At 28.3% G+C, this 20349-nt stretch overlaps 1 protein-coding gene across 1 annotated transcript in view; it reads left to right on the top strand.

The window, feature by feature from the left end:
* Positions 1-569: 569 nt before the first annotated feature.
* Positions 570-20349, top strand: part of LOC107444116 (probable ATP-dependent RNA helicase DDX5) — a gene marked incomplete at its 5' end in the record, with an annotated part of 25069 nt that continues 5289 nt past the window's right edge. The window contains 9 exon segments of the mRNA XM_071180426.1: positions 570-703; positions 2294-2368; positions 3851-3989; positions 6992-7152; positions 7989-8161; positions 10928-10976; positions 12127-12191; positions 12921-12982; positions 19163-19219. Coding sequence (XP_071036527.1) covers positions 570-703; positions 2294-2368; positions 3851-3989; positions 6992-7152; positions 7989-8161; positions 10928-10976; positions 12127-12191; positions 12921-12982; positions 19163-19219 — 915 coding nt within the window.

Genomic DNA, 20349 nt, shown 5'->3' with positions numbered 1-20349 from the left:
TCATCATTTGAAATCTAACTGACAAATATAGCATAAATAATACTGTTACATAACAGCCAACTCTCTGGTAAATTTTGTTTTCAAATTTCTCATGGTTTGGTCAAAAAAATTCTGGTTTTTATGCGTTTTAGATAATTTTCTAAAATTAGGATTCCTCTAATTTCTAAAATATCGATGCTTGTTTGAGTATTTTTAAAGAAAAAGTATTAGTGCTAAATAATGAAATAAGCATTGTGTACTGTTACCAATTTACCAAATAACATCTAAAATGAATGGAATGTCTTTTATCTTTCAATGTTAGGTGTTCAAAAATATAAAGAACATTAACCATACTTTAGTTTATTTATTGTCAATCATAAATGATAATCATTAAATAATTTAGATGCTACACATTTCTATTCATATTTTTTTCCCTTTGTGTAGATTTCTATAAACTATGCCATTATAATTTATTATTAACTAATAAGTTAATAATAAATTTATGAAATAATTTATGATTGATTTTAAATTAAATAATAAAAAAGTTGCTGTTTTTTCCTTTGATGCTTAAGTATGTCGAATTATTTCAGAAAATTTGAAGCGAGTAATTCTCGGTCAGGGTTATTCTGAGCCCACTGCCATACAAGCTCAGGGATGGCCTATTGCGATGAGTGGTAGAGATATGGTTGGAATTTCTCAAACAGGATCAGGAAAAACTTTAGTTGTATGTTATTTTTTTATTTATAGATTAATTTGTAACATTTTCATCATTCTGTATGTTTTAAAGTACAGTCAGCCCTGCTTAAAGGAATACCATTGGTTCCAGCCAAATCTATTCAATTAAGCGGGTTATTCGATTAAAAAGGGAGTGCTTTATTCAATCTTAAATTATACATTTATGAGAAATTTTATTTTAGGATATTTAATGCATAGTGTAGTGTTTTGATTAAGTAGACTATATTTTATGATCAATAAACAATTGTAATTAAAATTGTCTGTGTTAGCATCATAAAATATAAATGTCATTAAAGTTTGTTTGAGTAGGCAATGATTTTTCTACTTAAAAGAAAGGCACACTGTACACTAGTGTGTTAGGTTTTTGAAACCTTTTCTTATCAAAGCTACTAGTGCACCAGCATGGGACTGTAAGTCTTGATATCATATATCAATACAATAGTGTGAGGAGCACTGAAAAAAAAAATTTACAAGAAATTTACAACAAATGAAACAGAACACATTAAGTAAAAATATCACATAAAAACAGAAAATAAAAAATAAAGAAAAACTGATTAAAACATAAAGCGAGTAGCAAATTCAAATTAGCTTACATGAACGGGAAATTTTTCAAGAATGATTTAAAATATTTTCGGAACAAGATTTCCAGATTATAGCCCAGATTATAGTCGCTTCTTCCGTCGATTCACAGGCTATATAGCTTGGGCAAAAATTTCCATTTTCAGTCAGTGCTTCTCTATAAATTATATCGTGGTTTAAAATATTTGGTCCCAAGTACGATTTTTTTTTTTAAAAAAATAAAAGGGAGGGTTTGCAAGATGGTGTTTTGAAAAATGACGTGAAATAAGTTCAATTTTAATGGATTACTCAAATCCAGGCAACCCAATTAAAAAATTCCTATGTGCAACAAAAATTACATTTGTTGTGAACATTGTGTCAAAATTTGATCTAAATCTGTTGAAAATTGTACTAGAGATATAGCAAGTAAGAGACGCTTAGTTCCCGAGTAATTCCGAACTGTGTTTAATGTTTTGTGATCCATGCACATAAAATTTTGCAACTATTTATAAGGTATCCATAAGCTGTTTCTCTATCATTTTCAGCTGTCTCAAGTCTTGCCCTTTCTTTTCTTGAACAACCCTCTTGTGACATCTTATATATTTTTAGAATAACAACCGAGATGTTTCTTCATTTTGAGAGCATATTCTTTGGCTGGTGGGCCTTCATTTATTTCTAATAATTCCACAAATGTCAATAAACCTTTTGCAAAAATTTAGAGACCCTGAAAATGCTTTATTTTCTTTCCTCAAAATTTCTAAAAGACTAATTTTATTCCTAAAGACTTAAATTGCATTTTATAATTGCTCTGTTTGCCATTTTGAGTGAATTTAAATTGTAATAAAATGTTACAATGCATGTTACAAACAAAATTCAAGTTAAATTAAATGGCATTGGGGCATTTTTCATAGCATTAGACCATTGATATGTATTATTTTGCATTTTTGGTCAATCATCTAAAGTATTTTATGGATATCATCTATACTAATTAAGTGTATTTCATATTTTTGTTCTTTCATAGTTTATGATTCCTGCTGTGGTGCATGCTCTTAATCAACCCTCGTTTAAAACAAACTGCAATGAATGTTCTCCACAGGTAAATCCGTATTTGTTTTCTTTATTGTAAGTGATATAAAAACCCAATTTTCTTTTATGATTTATTTTTTCAATCACTTAACATTTCAACCAACAATCGTTGTTGCATCTTTTGTTTTCCTGTACACATCTTATTTTAACCAGATCCTATAATGTTGATGACACCCTAGCAGATTCCCATGTTCAGAAATGCTACTGACTATAAAAGAAATAGACAAAAGATGTGATAACGATTGTTGGTTTAATAAATGTTAAGTGATTGAAAAAGAAGAAAACATTTCACTTCTTGTGCTAATGCGGAATTGTTACTGTTTGATAAAACGCCTCAAACATCATGTATGATCTGTTTGAATTAATTTACATAAATAGACTATTCTTGCTTTTTTCCAGGCTGTTCCATATTTTCTATTTAAGAAAAATTCATAATAAAATATTAAGGAGGGGTTATATTTCATTTCATTCGACCATTTATTTGCACATGAATGAACAGGGACCACAGACCTCTTATTATTCCTTCTTTTCCTTTTATTTTGGCTTCCCTCCTTTTTTTTCCTTATATTTCCTACTTTTTCTTTTTTTTTAAAAAATAAAAACATTTTCACTTTTCCCCTTTTGAACATAGTGACAGCCAAAGAAATGAATTAATGACTCAAGATCAATTATTGCAACTACATTTGTTTTTCAATTAATTCGTTTTGAATGTGGGTGTGAGGAGGGGGTAGAACATGAATAATTTTAGTACTTCAGTTTTTGTGTGTGCTTGCCAATTCATGTTTAACTGGAGTCGAGAAGGAATAAAATCTCGCAGCATAAAGATTGTGATACACGTGTCACGTTTTTTTTTTTTACGTAAGTTAAAAAGTTTTCAGTAAAATGGAACAAAATTTTTAGAGCAGTTTAAATTTAATTGCGAAAAATTTGATGCCATTTTCTAAGCAGTTTTTTAATTTTTTTAAATAAAGTTCAAAATGATATGGGGTTTTCTACAGATATAATTTTGCATCATAAAATAAAATATGATTGTATAAGGCATGAAAACATGCAAACGAAAATATGCTTTAAACGCTGGTGTCAGTTTTATTAAATCTTGTTTAATTTAATAGAACAAATTAAAAATTTATGGAAAATTCCTTAATTTGCTCTCTCTCTCTCTTCCGCCCTTTTTTTTTTGAAAGTATGAAAGCTACTTAAAAAAGTGTTTGTTGGAATTTTTAGTTTTTTTTTTTACTATCTTTAAAGTTACAGAAAAAATAAATAAATTATTTAACGCTTTTTAGCTTCTAAAATCTTAACAGTGAACGAAAAAAAGCATAATTTGTTCCTTAGTATAATCCAGTTAACAGATACACAGTTATTGAGAACCTCAAATTTGGAATCGAGATAGGTTGATTGATAATTAAAAATTAGTCAATCAAAACAAGGAAAAGTCTAGCGAATAATCAAACTATTTTGTGTTTTAATAATGAAACTCTATTTTTAATAGGTTCTTGTATTGGCTCCTACTAGGGAGCTTGTTCAGCAAATATATCAAGTGAGTGGTCCATTCTGTAGTGCCTCAAATCTTATTGCTGCTTGTGCATATGGTGGTGCATCTAGGAATGTTCAACTGCAATGCTTAAGGGGTATGTTCTATATTCAACTTTGCACGCTTTGAATACTATTAAAAACTGCTGTGTGCTGACTGTGTTTTTACCTAATACATATCTATAAATATCAACTTAACTGCTTCCATTACCAATTTGTTTGAAAAAAATACAAAAAATCAACATATTTTTTATTTTATTAATAAATACAAGGAACTAAAGCAAAACCTAATACTCAAGTTTTAAGTTGAATTCTTAATTTTTTTACGTGTAAAAAACATTCAATTTACCATCCGTTTACTATCCCAGAGTTATCTCGTGCAAATAAACAAAAGTTAAATATGAGTCTTTGTATGATAGTTTTTAAAACAAGGGGCAACACAAAGCGATACTTTCCAAACACCAGTAAAGTGATACGCCATTATTTTTAAACTTTTTTTTTTCATGTCAATTCAGTAACCATTATATATAAAATAGCATAAAACACATGTGCACTCCCACAATCCAACAGCAAAACTCGCAAACAAAGCATGGCAAACTTCCGATCACAGCAGATTTTTGTTTTGCTACGGGGCCTAATAAAGACGTGATAAGACAAAACGTACTGGCAAATTCAGCTGCACCTGATTTATCTCGGGATAATAAATATTTGCAAAATATGCATGCCCGATTTAACTTGGGGTAATCAGGGAAGCGATTTAAACAAATACCCTTTTCAAAATTTCAAATCTCATACAGTCAGAGATATAGCTAGGATTATCTTCAGAGAGTGAAAAAGAAAGTTTTTTTTTATAATGAAATTACTTTTAGATGAATGGAATTAAATAGTAAAACTACAATACTAACCCATTTCTCTCCCAGTGTTGCATCTCACGTGTTTGGTGTTTTTGTGTCCGCGTGCCATGAGATGGAGAGAAAGATTGCATCGTTGAAGTTGAATTTTTCCCTACTTGCACGATTTTTTTTTGTATTTCTGAACATAATGATGGCTCTACACAATTTCCTACCTTAAATTGAAATCATTTTGTAACTTCACTTTCATTAGTGTTTTGGGATAAATTTGGTTTTTTCATTCTTATGTCTAAGACTGCTGTTTTAACAGTAAGGTTTGAAAATCACTTTCAAAAATATTTTTAACCTTATTTTAATAATTATTATATGCAGATCTTGAGGTTAATAAATATGTTATCACATTTTTTTTTAAGATAGCGGGGATTGTAGGGAAAACTGGAGATCAGTGGATGGGACGAGAAAACTGGAGATCAGTGGATGGGACATCACATATTTCACCACCCATACCTGCCAAGTCTCCTGTTTTGTAACGAAGACTCCTGTATTTTACAACTATTTCCTGTCTACTTATATATTCTCCCATTTCTACGTATTTGTTGAAGAAATTTTTAAAAAACAATTTAAAATGTAAAAGTTTTGGAGATAAAATATCGACTGATGACAAGAATACTTCTCTTATTCCTCAACAGATGGTGCCATTGCCAGTACTGCAGTATGTTGAGTGGTAATAATTTATGTAGAGCCGTGATGGCTCAGGGGACAAAGCATTTACCTTCCAATGAGGTGAACTGAATTTGAATCTCAGGGATGACTGGTCGATACAAATTCCGTATCCAACTTGCACCAACCACAGTGCTGGCGTAAAAATATCCAAAGTGGGTTAGAGTTCCCTTGCCGTCAGGTTAACGTGAGAGGTTTTTATGGTTTTCGTCTCCATGTAACGCAAATATGGGTTAGTTCCATCAAGAAGCCAAGATTCCATCAAGAACCACAAAGGTTAATTTCTCCCAATACTTCATCCAACCATTGTCTTCTAAATTGGGGTTCAAGATTACAAGGTTACAGAGTTGAACATAAGTAGTTGTAAACCTGAAAATTAGGTCTGCTGTTCAATGACGATTACAAAATAAAATATCTCCATAAAAATTCAGAAAAGGCTGTTCAATGATGGTTATAAAATATAAATTAGTTTAGGTAATTATATATAATGGCTTAAAAAATCTTCTTTAGATTAAGATTTATATACATATTTTTTACTTCGCTAAGTGTAAATGCTTATATTATTTCCAATTTTGAATTTCTCATTTTCACTTACATGATTATGTAAGATGTATCAAAACTTTACTCGTAGCCTAAAGAATGTCGCTAATAAAATCTGTTATTCTATTTCTCCAATGTCGGCAGGCGTGACCACCAATAAGTCGAGCAAAAGATACTGCTTGCTGACGAAGATAGTTTGCATTTATGAGAGAACATATATTAATTTTCTGCAATAAAAAAAAAAAAATCTGACAGCGAAAGTTACAGACTTCACAAGGATGAGAATGTAAAGAGATTTGTACTACTTTTTCTCATTTTGAGTAAGAAATGAAATGAAACACTTCAATAAAATATTGTATTTTCATTAAAGTTTTAATCATTATTACATTTGTAATCACAAACAAAATTTTGTTCTTCAAGAGAACAAAATTTTGTTTTCTTTCTGCAATTTCATTTATTAGTTTTTAAGCTGTTGAAAACTTTCTGTATTGTGTCGTATTGCTATAGGGGAGTTTAATACAATCGAGAAAATGTATCTGATTTGTTAGTGCTTCGGGCACACAATTAAGTCAATTATTAGTGTAATACATTTTTAATATAAATAATACTACTAGTGTCAAAAATGCAGAAGCTGTCAATGTGAAATTGGTCTTCCTACTTTTTACTCAACACTTGCCGTTCAAGCATAAAAATTTTCATGACATAGCATTTTTAAGAATGAAGGAAATAGTCCCATTTATGCACATGGGGATTTCATAAGGATTTATATATTTATGATGATATATATATATAGAATCCTTGTCAAAAATTACATGGAAATAGTTTAATGAGGATCTCAAATTGTTATTTAAGCTAAAATACTATCTCAAATTGTTGAATTGTGCATAGGAGATAGTTTAATTGCCTGAGAAACTTCCCACTGACAATAAAACTCGGTCCCGCCTTCTTTAGTAGTGATTCTTCTCAAATATTTATTGAAATGATTTTAGGAGCTCATCTATGCATCGCTACCCCTGGGAGGCTGATTGATTTTGTATCTGAAGGTGTGGTCAACCTTAAGAGGTGTACTTATTTAGTTCTTGATGAAGCAGATAGAATGTTGGATATGGGTTTCGAGCCTCAAATAAGACAGATTGTTGGACAGCTCAGGGTAAGCTAATAAAAAACTTTATATATTCCTGATTTTTGTGTGGACATCCTTTTTTCTACCAGTGTCAGCTTTAAAATGACTAAATCAAGATACAGTCGGACCTCAGTTTGGCGAACCCCAAATTAACTAATTTTGCTTCCTACCCGACTAAAATGAAGGCAACAACCTCAATTTAAGGAATAAAAAGCCCCTAACTAACGAATTAGTCCGGCGTTCTGAAATAAAATTGGGTTAGAAAAACTATGGATTGCTTTTCAGATGATTACAGTGTTCATCCTGTCGAAACACAAAACAACTTTTTTTTGTATTCATCAATTTTAGACATGAGTTGTCTCTTTAAACCTCACAGTGCGTACGAATAATGATTGAGTGTAACCTGTGAGATCAGGAAATTCCTTTCTTATCCATCCCTTTCTATATTTCATTGAAGTAAAGTGTGTTGGACATTCATTTTTGTTAAACATTTGATTTTTCAGAGTTTGTGAAACGTTGTAGATTGTTAAAAACGAAAATGTTTATTTAAAAAATTTAGATTAAGATTTATATACATATTTTTTACATTGCTAAATGTAAGTGCTTATATTATTTCCAATTGTGAATTTCTCTTTTTGACTTACATGATTATGCATGTTGTATCAAAACTGAACTCGTAGCCTAAAAGATGTCTAAAATCTCCATTATTTTATTATTCCAATGTTGGCAGGTAATAGGTATGCAAAAGTAAACTAGCAAAGAAACAATAGGATAATTCAAAGCAAATTAACTTCTGTACAGTACAGAAATAAAAAAGTTATTTATTTATAATTTAGTGAGTGTGTATGAACTTCTAATTGCAGCCAGATCGACAGACGCTGATGTGGAGTGCGACGTGGCCCCAGGAAATCCAAAGTTTGGCCGAAGACTTCCTAAAAGATTACGTAAAAGTGACCGTGGGTGAGGGGAGACTCGTGGCAAATCCTAAAATAAAACAAAACATATACATTGTGGAAGAATTTGATAAAGAAGACAAGTAAGACATTTATTTTTCACATTTAATGAGACAATTAAATTTAAATTCATTGCGTTTAGTGTCCTTTTACACGAAAAGACATTTCCGCGAAAAAAATATGATAAATGTTTGTATCTTAGTTTGAATACGTAAGTATTTACCACAGGATGTGTATCGTTTTTAAAAAGTGCTTGAAGGTGCTGATTTTCGTTTCTTAAAATCCCTTGAAGGTGCTTTTTTCAATAGGTGTTTTTAAAGCTACTTAATTTTTCCTTTTCCAAAATGAGATATATTTTCTTAACCATGTCAATATCGGCCACAAATTATACAAAAAGCGTGCTTTTCATATAGTTCTATTGAACATTTTCACTATACATTCAACCACAATCCATATCGATGGACGGTCACTCCGTAGTGTATGAAAACGGCAATCATTTTGCATGTTTAATGAAATACTTGCATGTGCATATGTACTGGATTCAGTGGGAAGGATTCTTGTACTCTCATGTGCAACTCTGCTGCAGTTTGCAAGATTTTCTCAATTTCAGGCTTAATTTTTCACCCTCTGAAATCGAACCAATAAACATCTCGAATTTTCGCTTATTATGGAGATTGATTGAACATTGTCAAATTCGCCGTTGCAGAATCACGGTGACACAGCGACATTGTCGCAGAATGATACCAAATTGCAGAAAGATTTTATTTTTCGGAAGTAAAAAATTTTGTTTCCCAGAAATTTTCCTAAGATTTTCATTTTTCTATTCTCATTTAAGAATAGTGAGAAACAAAGAATAATGAAGTAAAAAATTTTCTTTTCTTTTCTGGAGAAATTTTTGTTCTACTTTTTTATGCAGTAATTGCTATTGATTTCCACATAGTTTTTAAAATCCTATATTTTTAATACAATATTCTTTACAGCTAAATCTCAGAATGAAAACATACATTTAGTATTGCATTTAGTGTAAATTAGAAATAACCCTTTTTTCAAGAATTCGATTCGCATGATTTTGCTCGATTCGCATGTCGATCTCGATCTTTTTCTTCAGTAATTGCAGCTACAGATTTCCCAATTTTTTATTAATTTGATGAAGATATACAAAGGGGGGGATAATTAGTTTGTTTTCCCCTTAACAAAATGCAAGAAGATCGTTAATAATATTAAAATGAAAAAATATTACATATTCGATTAAGAAGATTATTTTATTATCCGGCCTGGGTTTACAAAAATCGCCTGGTACTTCTTTGGCCAGCCCTATTAATCAATACAATTATATCAGTGTTTACATATAATAAAATTGTTTATTATTATTTAGTTTTTTAATTATTGATTTTTTTAGAAAGGTAAATAAATGGCACTATCACTGGTGGCATGTGTATATTCAATGATAAATAATCATGCTATTTTTAAAATCCTTAATTTTTCAAAAAAGTACTTAAATTTTTCACAAAAAAATGTGGTAACCCTGTATAAGGATTAATAATAATTATAAATATTATGCTTTTATCATTAATTTATTTTTTGATTAAAAGTCTGTTGATAAAAAGCATTATTATTTTGTTATTTAACTTCATTTAATAAGTATGGATTGGTTTTAATTAAATATAGATTTTTTTATATATTTATTTGTTAGTTTCTTTATAGAATGATTTGATAATTAGTGTTACAAATGTTTTTTTAATTGTTTTCTTTTTAAATTAATATCTCTCAAGTAAATTTTAAAATCTTATTGATGCTTACCTTCCCATGATTTTTAATCATTGCTAATATATTGGGTTTTATTAGTTGTTCATTGCATTGATTAAATACGATTTAACCTCAATTGTGCACAGATTATTTATGTATCATATTATTATTTTTTGTAACAAAAACTTTCTGCTTGTAAATAAATGCTTTTCCTTCAAAAACAAAAACAAATTATTGCACACTAAGTTTCCTTAGTCTTATTTTTCCCTTTCAGTCACATTTATAGTTCATGTTATTTCTAATTATTTAAATCACCGGATTTTTTTTTTTAAATAAAAATTATTTATTACTGCTTTTTTAGAGTTGTGATTTTATTTATAATTTTATATTACATGTTTATTAAGTGTAAATTTTGTTTAATTTTTTTTTTAAAGAAGCATCCTTCAATTTTACCTGAATCTACCTAGAAAAGTCAGGAAAAAAATTTATCTTCTTTTAGAGCAAGAACTCTGTTTATATTTTCAAATTAATTATTGTTAGTTTTTTTTTTTTTTTAATAGAATGTTTTAATCTTTTTTGATCAACTTAAAACCCATTGTCCGAAATAATCTATTTTCTAGACTCGTCAAAATCCCGACAGTTCGGAGTATAGGACTTTCCACTGTATCTATAATTTAACAATAAAATTAAAATACTTTTGTGCGTTGTCAATCTATCATTGATATAAATAATTTTTTTTTTAGTTATACAATTTTACTGTGGCAATAAGTCAAAGTAATTTAATTTTTACAAATTGAATTAATGCATGTTTTTAATATTGGCAAAATTTTAATGAATACATGCTTTATTAAAAGCCTTGTCTAGTGCGCTAACAGCACCAAAAAACACTCCTTGTGAAAGTTATGTATGAAATGGCTTTTTAGTTTCTTTTTCTTTTTTTTTTGCATGTTTTATATTTTATTGCTAATGCTTTAATCACTATCAATTTTCCTTGGAACAATGACTTTTATTAAAACTTTAAATATATAGTTTTAATCTTTGCTTTTTTACTGAGTATTTCTTATCAACTTTATGTTTTATAATTGTTTCCTTACTAATTACAGGCTTGTGTCCTTATTAAAAGAAATTCACTCTGGAAAAAAATCAAATAAGGTATATTACTACTTTTTGAACTAATTTGCTTTTATTATATTGCTTATCTAATACAGCTGTTGCAGTTTTCTTAGAAATATGCAATTTGTTTCAGAGATGTACTCTTTATTTGAGCTCATATTTTACTTTCCAATTATACAATTTATATGGTTTTGCTTTAATTGTGTTGCATTATCTTTAATGAGAAATAGAGTTATGGTTAAAGCTATTGACCTATATCTACTATATTCTTCAATGAAATATGTTTTTTTATGTACATATAGTGTACCTGTAAGCAAAGTTGTTACATAGATATTTTAAGTATTGTATTTACACATGTACATTGTATTTACATACATATGTATATACATAAGTACATTGTTTATGCTTACTTACTATTATTGTACATTCAAACAATGTATGTACTTGGTTTAAATACATGCATGTATATGTGTATAAATCGTATTCTACATGCATACAAACCATATATGTATGTACATACAAACGTACCTGCATACATACATGCATTTTATTTAAAAAAACTATGTCTATATAATGTACCTATAAAGAACGTTCTTGCATATACTTGCGAGCTATTACGATACATTAATACAATGTATGAACTTGCGTACATTAATGCATGTATATACATTATATTTACATATGTACATACATATAATGTCTATGTATACATACATATATTGTCTATGTATACATACAAAACATACATTTGCATACATGTCTGCATGTATCGTACATAATTATGCATGTAAATATTGTACAGACAAACAACATTTGTGCATACCAACATTGCATATATATATTGAAATCTCAAATTGCATTTACATGTGTACATTCTATGTACATAAAAATATGTATGCCCATGCATACTTGCAAACTGTCTTTGCACAAAGTGTGAATCATATTTGTTTGTAATCTTACATTTACAGTAATTAATTATTGTGGTCATTATAGCAGCTGTAATCAAATTTCTGATGAGCTGTAATCACAATTACAGCTGTAAGTAAAGTTGTGGTCATTACAAGTAATTAATTACTGTAATCGATTGCATTTTTGTCACTTTAATTAAACTTCTTTTTTTTTTATTTGCGCAATGTGGTTAAAAAGAAGAGAAAATAAAATTATCTGTAACAGAAATATTTCATTCTAGGTTTTGGTATTTGCTCAGACAAAAAGAACAGTTGATTACTTGGGAGCAAAATTAAATCGTTTAGGGTAAATATTTTTCAAAGTTTATTAAATGATATCTTTTAAAAAATCACTTTAATTTGATTCATGTTCATTTCTCCTAATTTTAGAATAATTTATTATTATTAGATGATTCCCTCGTTTCTCTTAGTTAAATATTTCATTGAACTGTTATATATTTCCAGTGTAATAATTTCACATAAAATTATTCTTAGCAAACTTTTTTTATCAACTTTACATTTGTTCAAAATTGTTGCACTATGTATATCTACCACTGCAAAAATACAATTCCAAGTCACTAGTATATAAGACATGTTAACTCGATTCTATGTTGGGGTACCTTTTCATAGATGACGGTTGACATTGTTGATTACTCCTCGCCGCACAGTCCTGTATTATTTGAACCATTCATTTACTCTGATTTGAGTAGTAGTTAATTTACGTCGCACTAGAGCTGCACAATGGGCTATTGGCGACAGTCTGGGAAACATCCCTAAGGATGATCCGAAGACAAGCCATCACAATTTTGATCCTCTGCAAGGGGAATACTCTGATTTGAATAGCTGAATATGTTTATTCAAAAATATTCTAATTACAATTCTTAACTTCACTTTTTATTTAAATTTTAAAACTTATTCTTTTTCATTTGAATATCATATCGATCTTTGCAAGGGAAAAAACATTTATGTATTACTTACAGATATTTGCTGTGTTAAATTTATCCTCTGTTTTGTTAAGCAATTTTTCTTTTTCCAGAATAAAGTCTTACACTTTACATGGTGACATCTCCCAAACAAAGAGAGATTTTGTCCTGAATCGTAAGTGTTATATATATTTTTCTGTACTTATATTTGTGTCGAACAATGTTATCGTATTGAAAGCATAAATAATTATTATTAATATGGTTGACTATCGTTAAGTTGAGTTCGTACTATTTTTTGTCCCCTTTTATGTAATCATATCTAGTTATTTCATTCGTATGAATGGCACATGATCACTCTTTTGGTTTCTATATTTAGCAAACTATACCATTTTCAGCTTAGCTTCCTTGAAATTTTTCAATTTTGCCATCATTAGTCGCCACCAAATCATTCTTGGTTTTCCCTTTCTTACGCAGGTTGTGTAACGTTTTTAAAAGGTGCTTATTTTTGATTTACGTTTTTCTAAAACCCTTAAAGGTACTTTTTTTATTCAGGGTTTGTAAAAAGTGCTTTTTTTTCTACCTTTTAAAAAGAGTTGTTTTTTTTTTCGTCGTGCCTATTCTTGTTCCAATTTACAAAAAATACATGATTTTCACAATTTTTTGTGCAATATTTATCAGAAACTAGTTATTTTATCATGATTATGTAAAGTTTTTGAAAATGTTTGTGAATTTTATTGATTTTATGTTTATAAATTAAGAACTTTAAACGATGGGAAAAAATTATTATTACTGCACAGATCTTAATTATGATTGTTTTTTTTTTTTTTTTTTGGAAAGTGGTTAAAAATATTTTTGGAGTGCTTAAAAAGTACTTAGCAGGTGCTTATTTTTTGTTGAAAAATCTGACTACACACCCTGTTACAGGGTTGCCACTTCACAGGGAAAACCTGGAAAAAAACAGGGAATTAAAAAAAATCACCTAAAGTAACAGTGAAACTGGTGGGAATTTCATGGTTTTCTTAACAAACTGGGAAAATACAGGGAGTTTTGTTTCTTATTTTAGTCTTTTAAAATAAGGTGATTACTCAGAGTGTAATCTATGGAATATTTAAGTATATTTTAGCTATATTAAACTATTTCATTTACTACGGCATTATTTAAGTATGTTCAGCTGTTCCTTTTTTTTTCTCTTAAGTTTTTCCAACAATTAAAATTAGTATAGTTAGCTCAATATAGCTCACACAAGAGCATAATAATTGTGTTTCCTCTGAATATAGTGTATATAATGTGTACAGGGAAAGCATGTTTTTTCAGATTGAGTGTCAACCAGTCTTATTATTACCATTCTCACTATGTGTCCTGACTCTTTCCACTTTCTCTCTTATTGATTTCATCTTCTATTGATTCTAATATTGTTTCATTTCTAATTTTAACAGACCAAGAGATTTCGAAAAACCTCAAATTTTTGAATGTCTGACTTTCTAAGGCTCCCTGTTTCAGAGTCATGTAATAAAATTGCTTTAAGTATTGTTTCATAGATATTTATTTTCATTCTGTATAGAATGGTTGTTGAGGTTTTTTAAAAGAGACGTTCTTACATGAATGACTCTTTTTAATGTCTATTCCTCAATTTAATTTAATAAGTACTCCTCAACTACTGTGAAGGACAGAATTGACATAGATGAATTCTTTTAAATTTTCGTCTTTGAGATTTTGCATTAATTCTCATAGTTTGGGTTTCCTTTTTATTTATAAGCAATATAATATTTGCCATATTTATTAAATGTGTCTTGTTATGAGGGTGTTTCTTGACGACATAAGCACAATTCCATTGACAAAACCTTGGTCTTCTAGGACAGTATCGTATCTCTCATGCAATTGTGTATGTCTGATAATCTTTTTAAGGTACAGTAGAAAATCGTTTCTCTATTTTTAATTGTAAATGACAAATACGGAAAAACAACTAATGCATTGTAAAAAAGATTTTAAAATTACTATGAGAATAAAATTTAAAATTACATACTTACTGCTGAAATATTTACAATAAACAATGTAGAAATTTTGATATGAACATTTTTATATCTTTCGCAACGCAAACGAAATTTTTTACTATTATTATCTTGTAATTTTTTCTTTGAAATTTTCTTTAAAAGCTTTGAGCTGTTGGCACTGGTTGTGATCGTCATTCGATACGTTTCACACTTGTTCAGTTTTAAAATTATGTAAATTTTGTAACTGGTGCATAAACAAGATGTTAGAGGCATTTTCTTCATCAGAAGTTAATTTGTTTCTTCACAAAATGAAATGAATCGATTTTTTTTTCCTTTGTAAATATCAGTAAGATTTCTTCACGATAAATGCCAGAGTTTAAAAAATTATATGAAGAAGTATTTTTAAGATTGACCAGCTAAATAAAAGATGTGGGTAGTACTCTAGGATAGCCTATTACAAACAGTAACCACTTTCAGAGTGTGACAGGGTTGTTGATAAAATAAATTCTTTTGCGAAAAAATTTTACATATTTTAATTAAATCATTTTTTATTTTAATAATTTCTTAAAAATCACATTAATTTTAAGTTGTACAACATACTGGTTACTTCTTTCTTAAAAAAATACATAGTAAATGAACATTTAAGGAATATAATAATTTAAAAATATTTACAAACTCAATATATGTTCATACATGTTTGCTACCTCTTCATTAAACTTACTTTTCCTAAGTAAGATTTTTACTTGTTGAGGCAAAGTAAAGGGATAAAGTATTTTTTTTAACTCATAATTAGGGTTCACCCCAGCAATCAAAATTTAGTGATCCAAAAAATTAATATAATCGACAAACTTGAGACAAAAATTCAAACAATTACATAATCCATGTTATGGTACACATCAAAAATTATTTATTACCATTGTAGTGTATCTACCACTACAAAAATACTATTCTAATTCACTACTAGCATATAAGACATGTAAACTCGATACAATATTGGGATACCTTTTCATAGATGAAGGTTGACATTGTTGATATCTACTCTCCCCACATTGGTGACCGGGACGCGGTGTGAACAAACCTACTTCGATGGATGGTCCATGTTGAACTGCAACATTATCCATCTCCTCACGCTGTTGCTTCTCAATCTCGATCACACATAAAGTACAATGTATACACTCGATTGCTTAAGGCAGCGCCTGATCTTAATACTGCTCTTATGATCAGCTCTTAAAAAGTACGGTGATCTTAATACAGCTCTCCCAGCTTCCCACGAAATGGCAATGATTCAACTAGTGGTATCCATGCATCAAAATCTATCACAGCTATAATTCCGGTGGGGGAGTACTGTATTGTGCCATTACAAAAATACAATTCCAATTCACTAGTATATAAGGCATGTGAACTCTGTTCTATGTTGGGTTATCTTTTCATAGATTAAGATTGACATTGTTGATATCTACACTCCTCGCAGTGAATCACTGTGTAGTGAAAATTACGCATATTCACAAAATTTTAAAAATCACACTTCACATTTTATGGATATATTTTAAAGAAAATAAAGCTCAGTAAGTCTTCATTAGTTATCTGTGAAATATTGTTCTACAATAGATTTTATTCTGCTCAAAACGCATTACTGATATTCTGAAGTAACAAAATAGAAAATTTGATATTGAAACAGATATGTTAAATTGATAATTTATCTAATTATATACATTTCCTGTAACCTGAAATTTGATCTAACATATTTTTAAAAAAAGTATATTTTAATAACCGTGCAATTATGCAAATTTTATCAATTATTTACAATGCTTATTTGAAAGAAACTGAATGTATAATATGCGTTATACATTCATTCAGTTTCATTAATTCTAATTCACGTCATTAAATTTTTCATGAAAAGTTTCACTGATGCTAGATTTCAAATGTTGGCTAGTATCCTATGTCAATTGGAGTTTTTTGTTTTTATCAATTGAAATTTTTCTAAGTGATTTGAAACAGCAATGTAACTATCAACCATTTGTATTATTAGCTGATAAATTTAGTAAAAAAAAAATTTGGTTGTCAAATAAGCATTGTGATTTAAAAATACACAATTTCTGTTTCTACGTAATTGTAAAATCTGGTTGACATGTACTTTAGCATATAACAATAATACTGAATTGGTCCTTGAAAATTTTGATTTTAGGTCCTTGAAAGTCATTGAAAAGTCCTTGAATTTTTAAAAAAAACTTAGTGGGAACCCTGGTAAATTTAAAATTTCAACATTTAAAATGTTTATGTACCTGACACTTACAGTTATTTATTTTAATACCACACATTTGAAATCCATACCACTCGTAGAACAATAAATCTTGTACAACAATTTTTTTCTTTTTTTTAAATGCATGAAATTAGATTTTTAAAAAAAACTAATTTAGTTACTTTTTTGTAAATTTCAAATATATTTCAAGGTTGTGCAAATTTTTCGTCCATGCGTAGGATTGCAGTGCATTTGTGGAACATTTGGCGATAATTGTCCCCATACCGCTGTGAACCTTTCTCATGATTAGTGAAAGTATTAGTAAAATACCTGTTTTGGTAGAAATAAAATGAAATTTCAAAGGAAAAAAAATATTGCAGTAGGATGCAGTAATATGTAAAAATATGATCTGTATACTATTGTAAATTTTAAAGTATTTTTAAATGAAAATAACAGAAATCTTTATTTGAGTAAAACAAATGGTAAGGAATCTGAAATTTTTTAATCGCTAGTTAATAACTTAAATTTAATAGAATTTTATGTTCTAACAAATTTCACATACTCAATGTCTTGTAATTTTAAGTTTGCATTTTAATTAAAATATGTTTTAAGCTGGATTGAATTTTTTCAACTAAAATAAAATCATTTTAATCTTAAGCTGTGCAAAAAGTCATTGACATGTTCTTAAGCCTTAACTTTTTGAACTGATTAAGGGCTGTGTCGCATGTTTTTAACCAAAAAAAGAATACAGAGCATTCACCAAATGTTGCTTTTCAATAACTGCTAACATGAAAGTAAAGAGAAAAAAATTACTTTTTCTATAAAACAATTCAGTTCCAAGGGGAAAAAAGTGCCAAATTAATATACCAATAGAATTCTTAAGAATTACTTAAACAAAATCTTAACAAATAAATTCACTTTATGGAATCATTATTAATTTATAATTGTTGAATAATCATAAGATAGTAAAGAGTAACATACTCTTTAATAATTATTCTTAGCAATAACTTATTTATCTAAGCTTCTTCCAGATTAAGTAATTTCTCAAAAATTATAATATCATATTAAATACAAAAGTAAAACAATTAAAAAGTTTAAAATTAAGAGGATATTCTGAGAAAAAAAATTATTTTAAATGAAAATAAAATTATTGTTAATCAAAAGTGATTACTAAAATGTATGTGTGGTAATATTTTCATGTAACCCCAGATTTTAAAAACCTTGAAAACTGCTGAAAAAAAAATCTATAGGACCTGTCTGAATTAAGAATAGAATTGTCATGAAGTCAAAAAGTTCTAGCTGACATATACAATTTGGAGTTCACATGGGGAAATACTATTGTATTCAATTCAAAACTTATTTTTTAAATGTAAAAAAAAAATAATGAAGATTTTAAATAAGCAATACAACGGTCATTTAGTAAGTAAATCATTGCAAATCAAGCAAGTAAAAAAATAACTACTCAGATCTCCTATTCGAAATTTGCATATCCTAATACAATCATACTAAAAATACCTGGGATATTATACATGAAACAATAATTGCCAAAAAAAAAAATCATGAATTTACAATGGAACGGTGCAGTGTGTGTCAATAGCAAATTTAGAATAAAATCAAAATTGAATATAATCAAAAATTGATTTCTCAGACGCACAATTCGACAATTTATGGTAAAAGGTTTTGTTTATTGACATCTGTTACAATTCCTGAAAAAGCGAGTGACAAAGCTTAGTTTTCCTAAATCAAATTTATCAAACAACAATTGTTCAAAGATGTGATTTAATATTCAGTTGTTGTATTATCATATTATAAACAGCTAGATTTTAAATCAGTGAAAATTCATAAAAGAAACTGCCAAATAAACAATCAAAACAGGACATGGAGTATGAGGATATTATATTCTTTTATAGTAGGATGTATAACATGGTCACCACTTTTGCCATCTGAAGTTTGTTATTTGGTAGCCATTTTCTATGCAATGGTTGCGACTGTTAATCTAGGTTGAACTGTATTGGTTGAACTATGAGTAGCAATAAATGCATATTTTTTTCTTATTTCATCAATTTCATGATTTATTTTGAAAATATGTACATATTTAATCTCTAATTTTATCAAAATATTTCAGAATTTCGATCTAGAGATTGCATTTTGATTGCTACTGATGTTGCAGCTCGTGGACTAGGTAATTAATATTTTAAATTACATTTCTGTTATCTGTAAAAATTACTAAATTTCGAATAATTATTTATTTAATTCTAATTGCATAAACTCAATTCAAAAATAGTGTGCAAAATGTAGAATTCGATTGTAAAACATCAAAAAGTTACTTTTTAAAATTTTGAGTTTCATGTAAAGGTATCATTAACAACATTTAGCCAATCAGGTCAGCAAATTCTTTTTCCTTTTTTAAGCTGCTTTCTTTTTTAAAAAGTGGGAGAAAACTGAATACATTTTATAACTGTTTGAGAAAACATCATTTTATTATCTAATGTTTTTGTTCTTAGATATCAGAAATAAATATTTATAACTGTTCATTTAAACTCTTTTTAATTCCAAATTTTCTTACTATAGGAATTTTTTTATTTACATATTCATACATTTTATGTTATAGAGCACATTTTATTCATAAAGGGGTGGTTGACAATCAGCCTATCTAAACGTGTACTCAATGCTGAAGGTTTTTGTAGACTTTCATTTTCTTAACTCTCTATTAAAGTGGAGTGGAAATAAATTGAAAATAAGAAAGAAAATTTGTTAAAAGTTCATTTTAATACTTTTGGAGTATTACTAAATTTTTTTAAAAAAATACTGTTGCTATAATAATTGCTTATTATAACATTTTTATAGTCTAAATTTTAAATTGCTTCCATTCGAATGTAAACTAAAATATGTCTCAATTCTACAATCAATTAATCAAAGCAATTACTTTTTAAATAATTACTTAATTATAGCATATACTTTTTGAAATCGAAAATCTTCAAATCTGATTTTTTTTTAACAGTTAGCTAAATAAGCTCTAAATTTTTCCTTACTTGTATCCAGGGTTGGGTTTTTGACGTCAAAAAGTGGTTTTTGACATGACAAGGGTATAATACTGGTTTAAACCGTCAAAAATGTCGAAAACTGAAGTTTGCCAAAAAAAATATATAAACTTCAAAACAGTTGCCATGCATTATATTGAAATTTAATTATACTATAGGTAATCAGCAGGTTTTAAAATATTTTTTAATTAAAATTAAGGTAAAATAACAGATTTAAAATCTCAGAAATTTATATTCAAATGCATGTGCAGAAAAATTTTGCACAAAAATT

The sequence above is a fragment of the Parasteatoda tepidariorum genome, chromosome 4 (genome assembly GCF_043381705.1).
Source record: "Parasteatoda tepidariorum isolate YZ-2023 chromosome 4, CAS_Ptep_4.0, whole genome shotgun sequence".
NCBI classification, from domain to species: Eukaryota; Metazoa; Arthropoda; class Arachnida; order Araneae; family Theridiidae; genus Parasteatoda; species Parasteatoda tepidariorum.
Note: the sequence above shows the minus strand (reverse complement) of the source record. Positions and strands in the feature narration are given on the sequence as shown.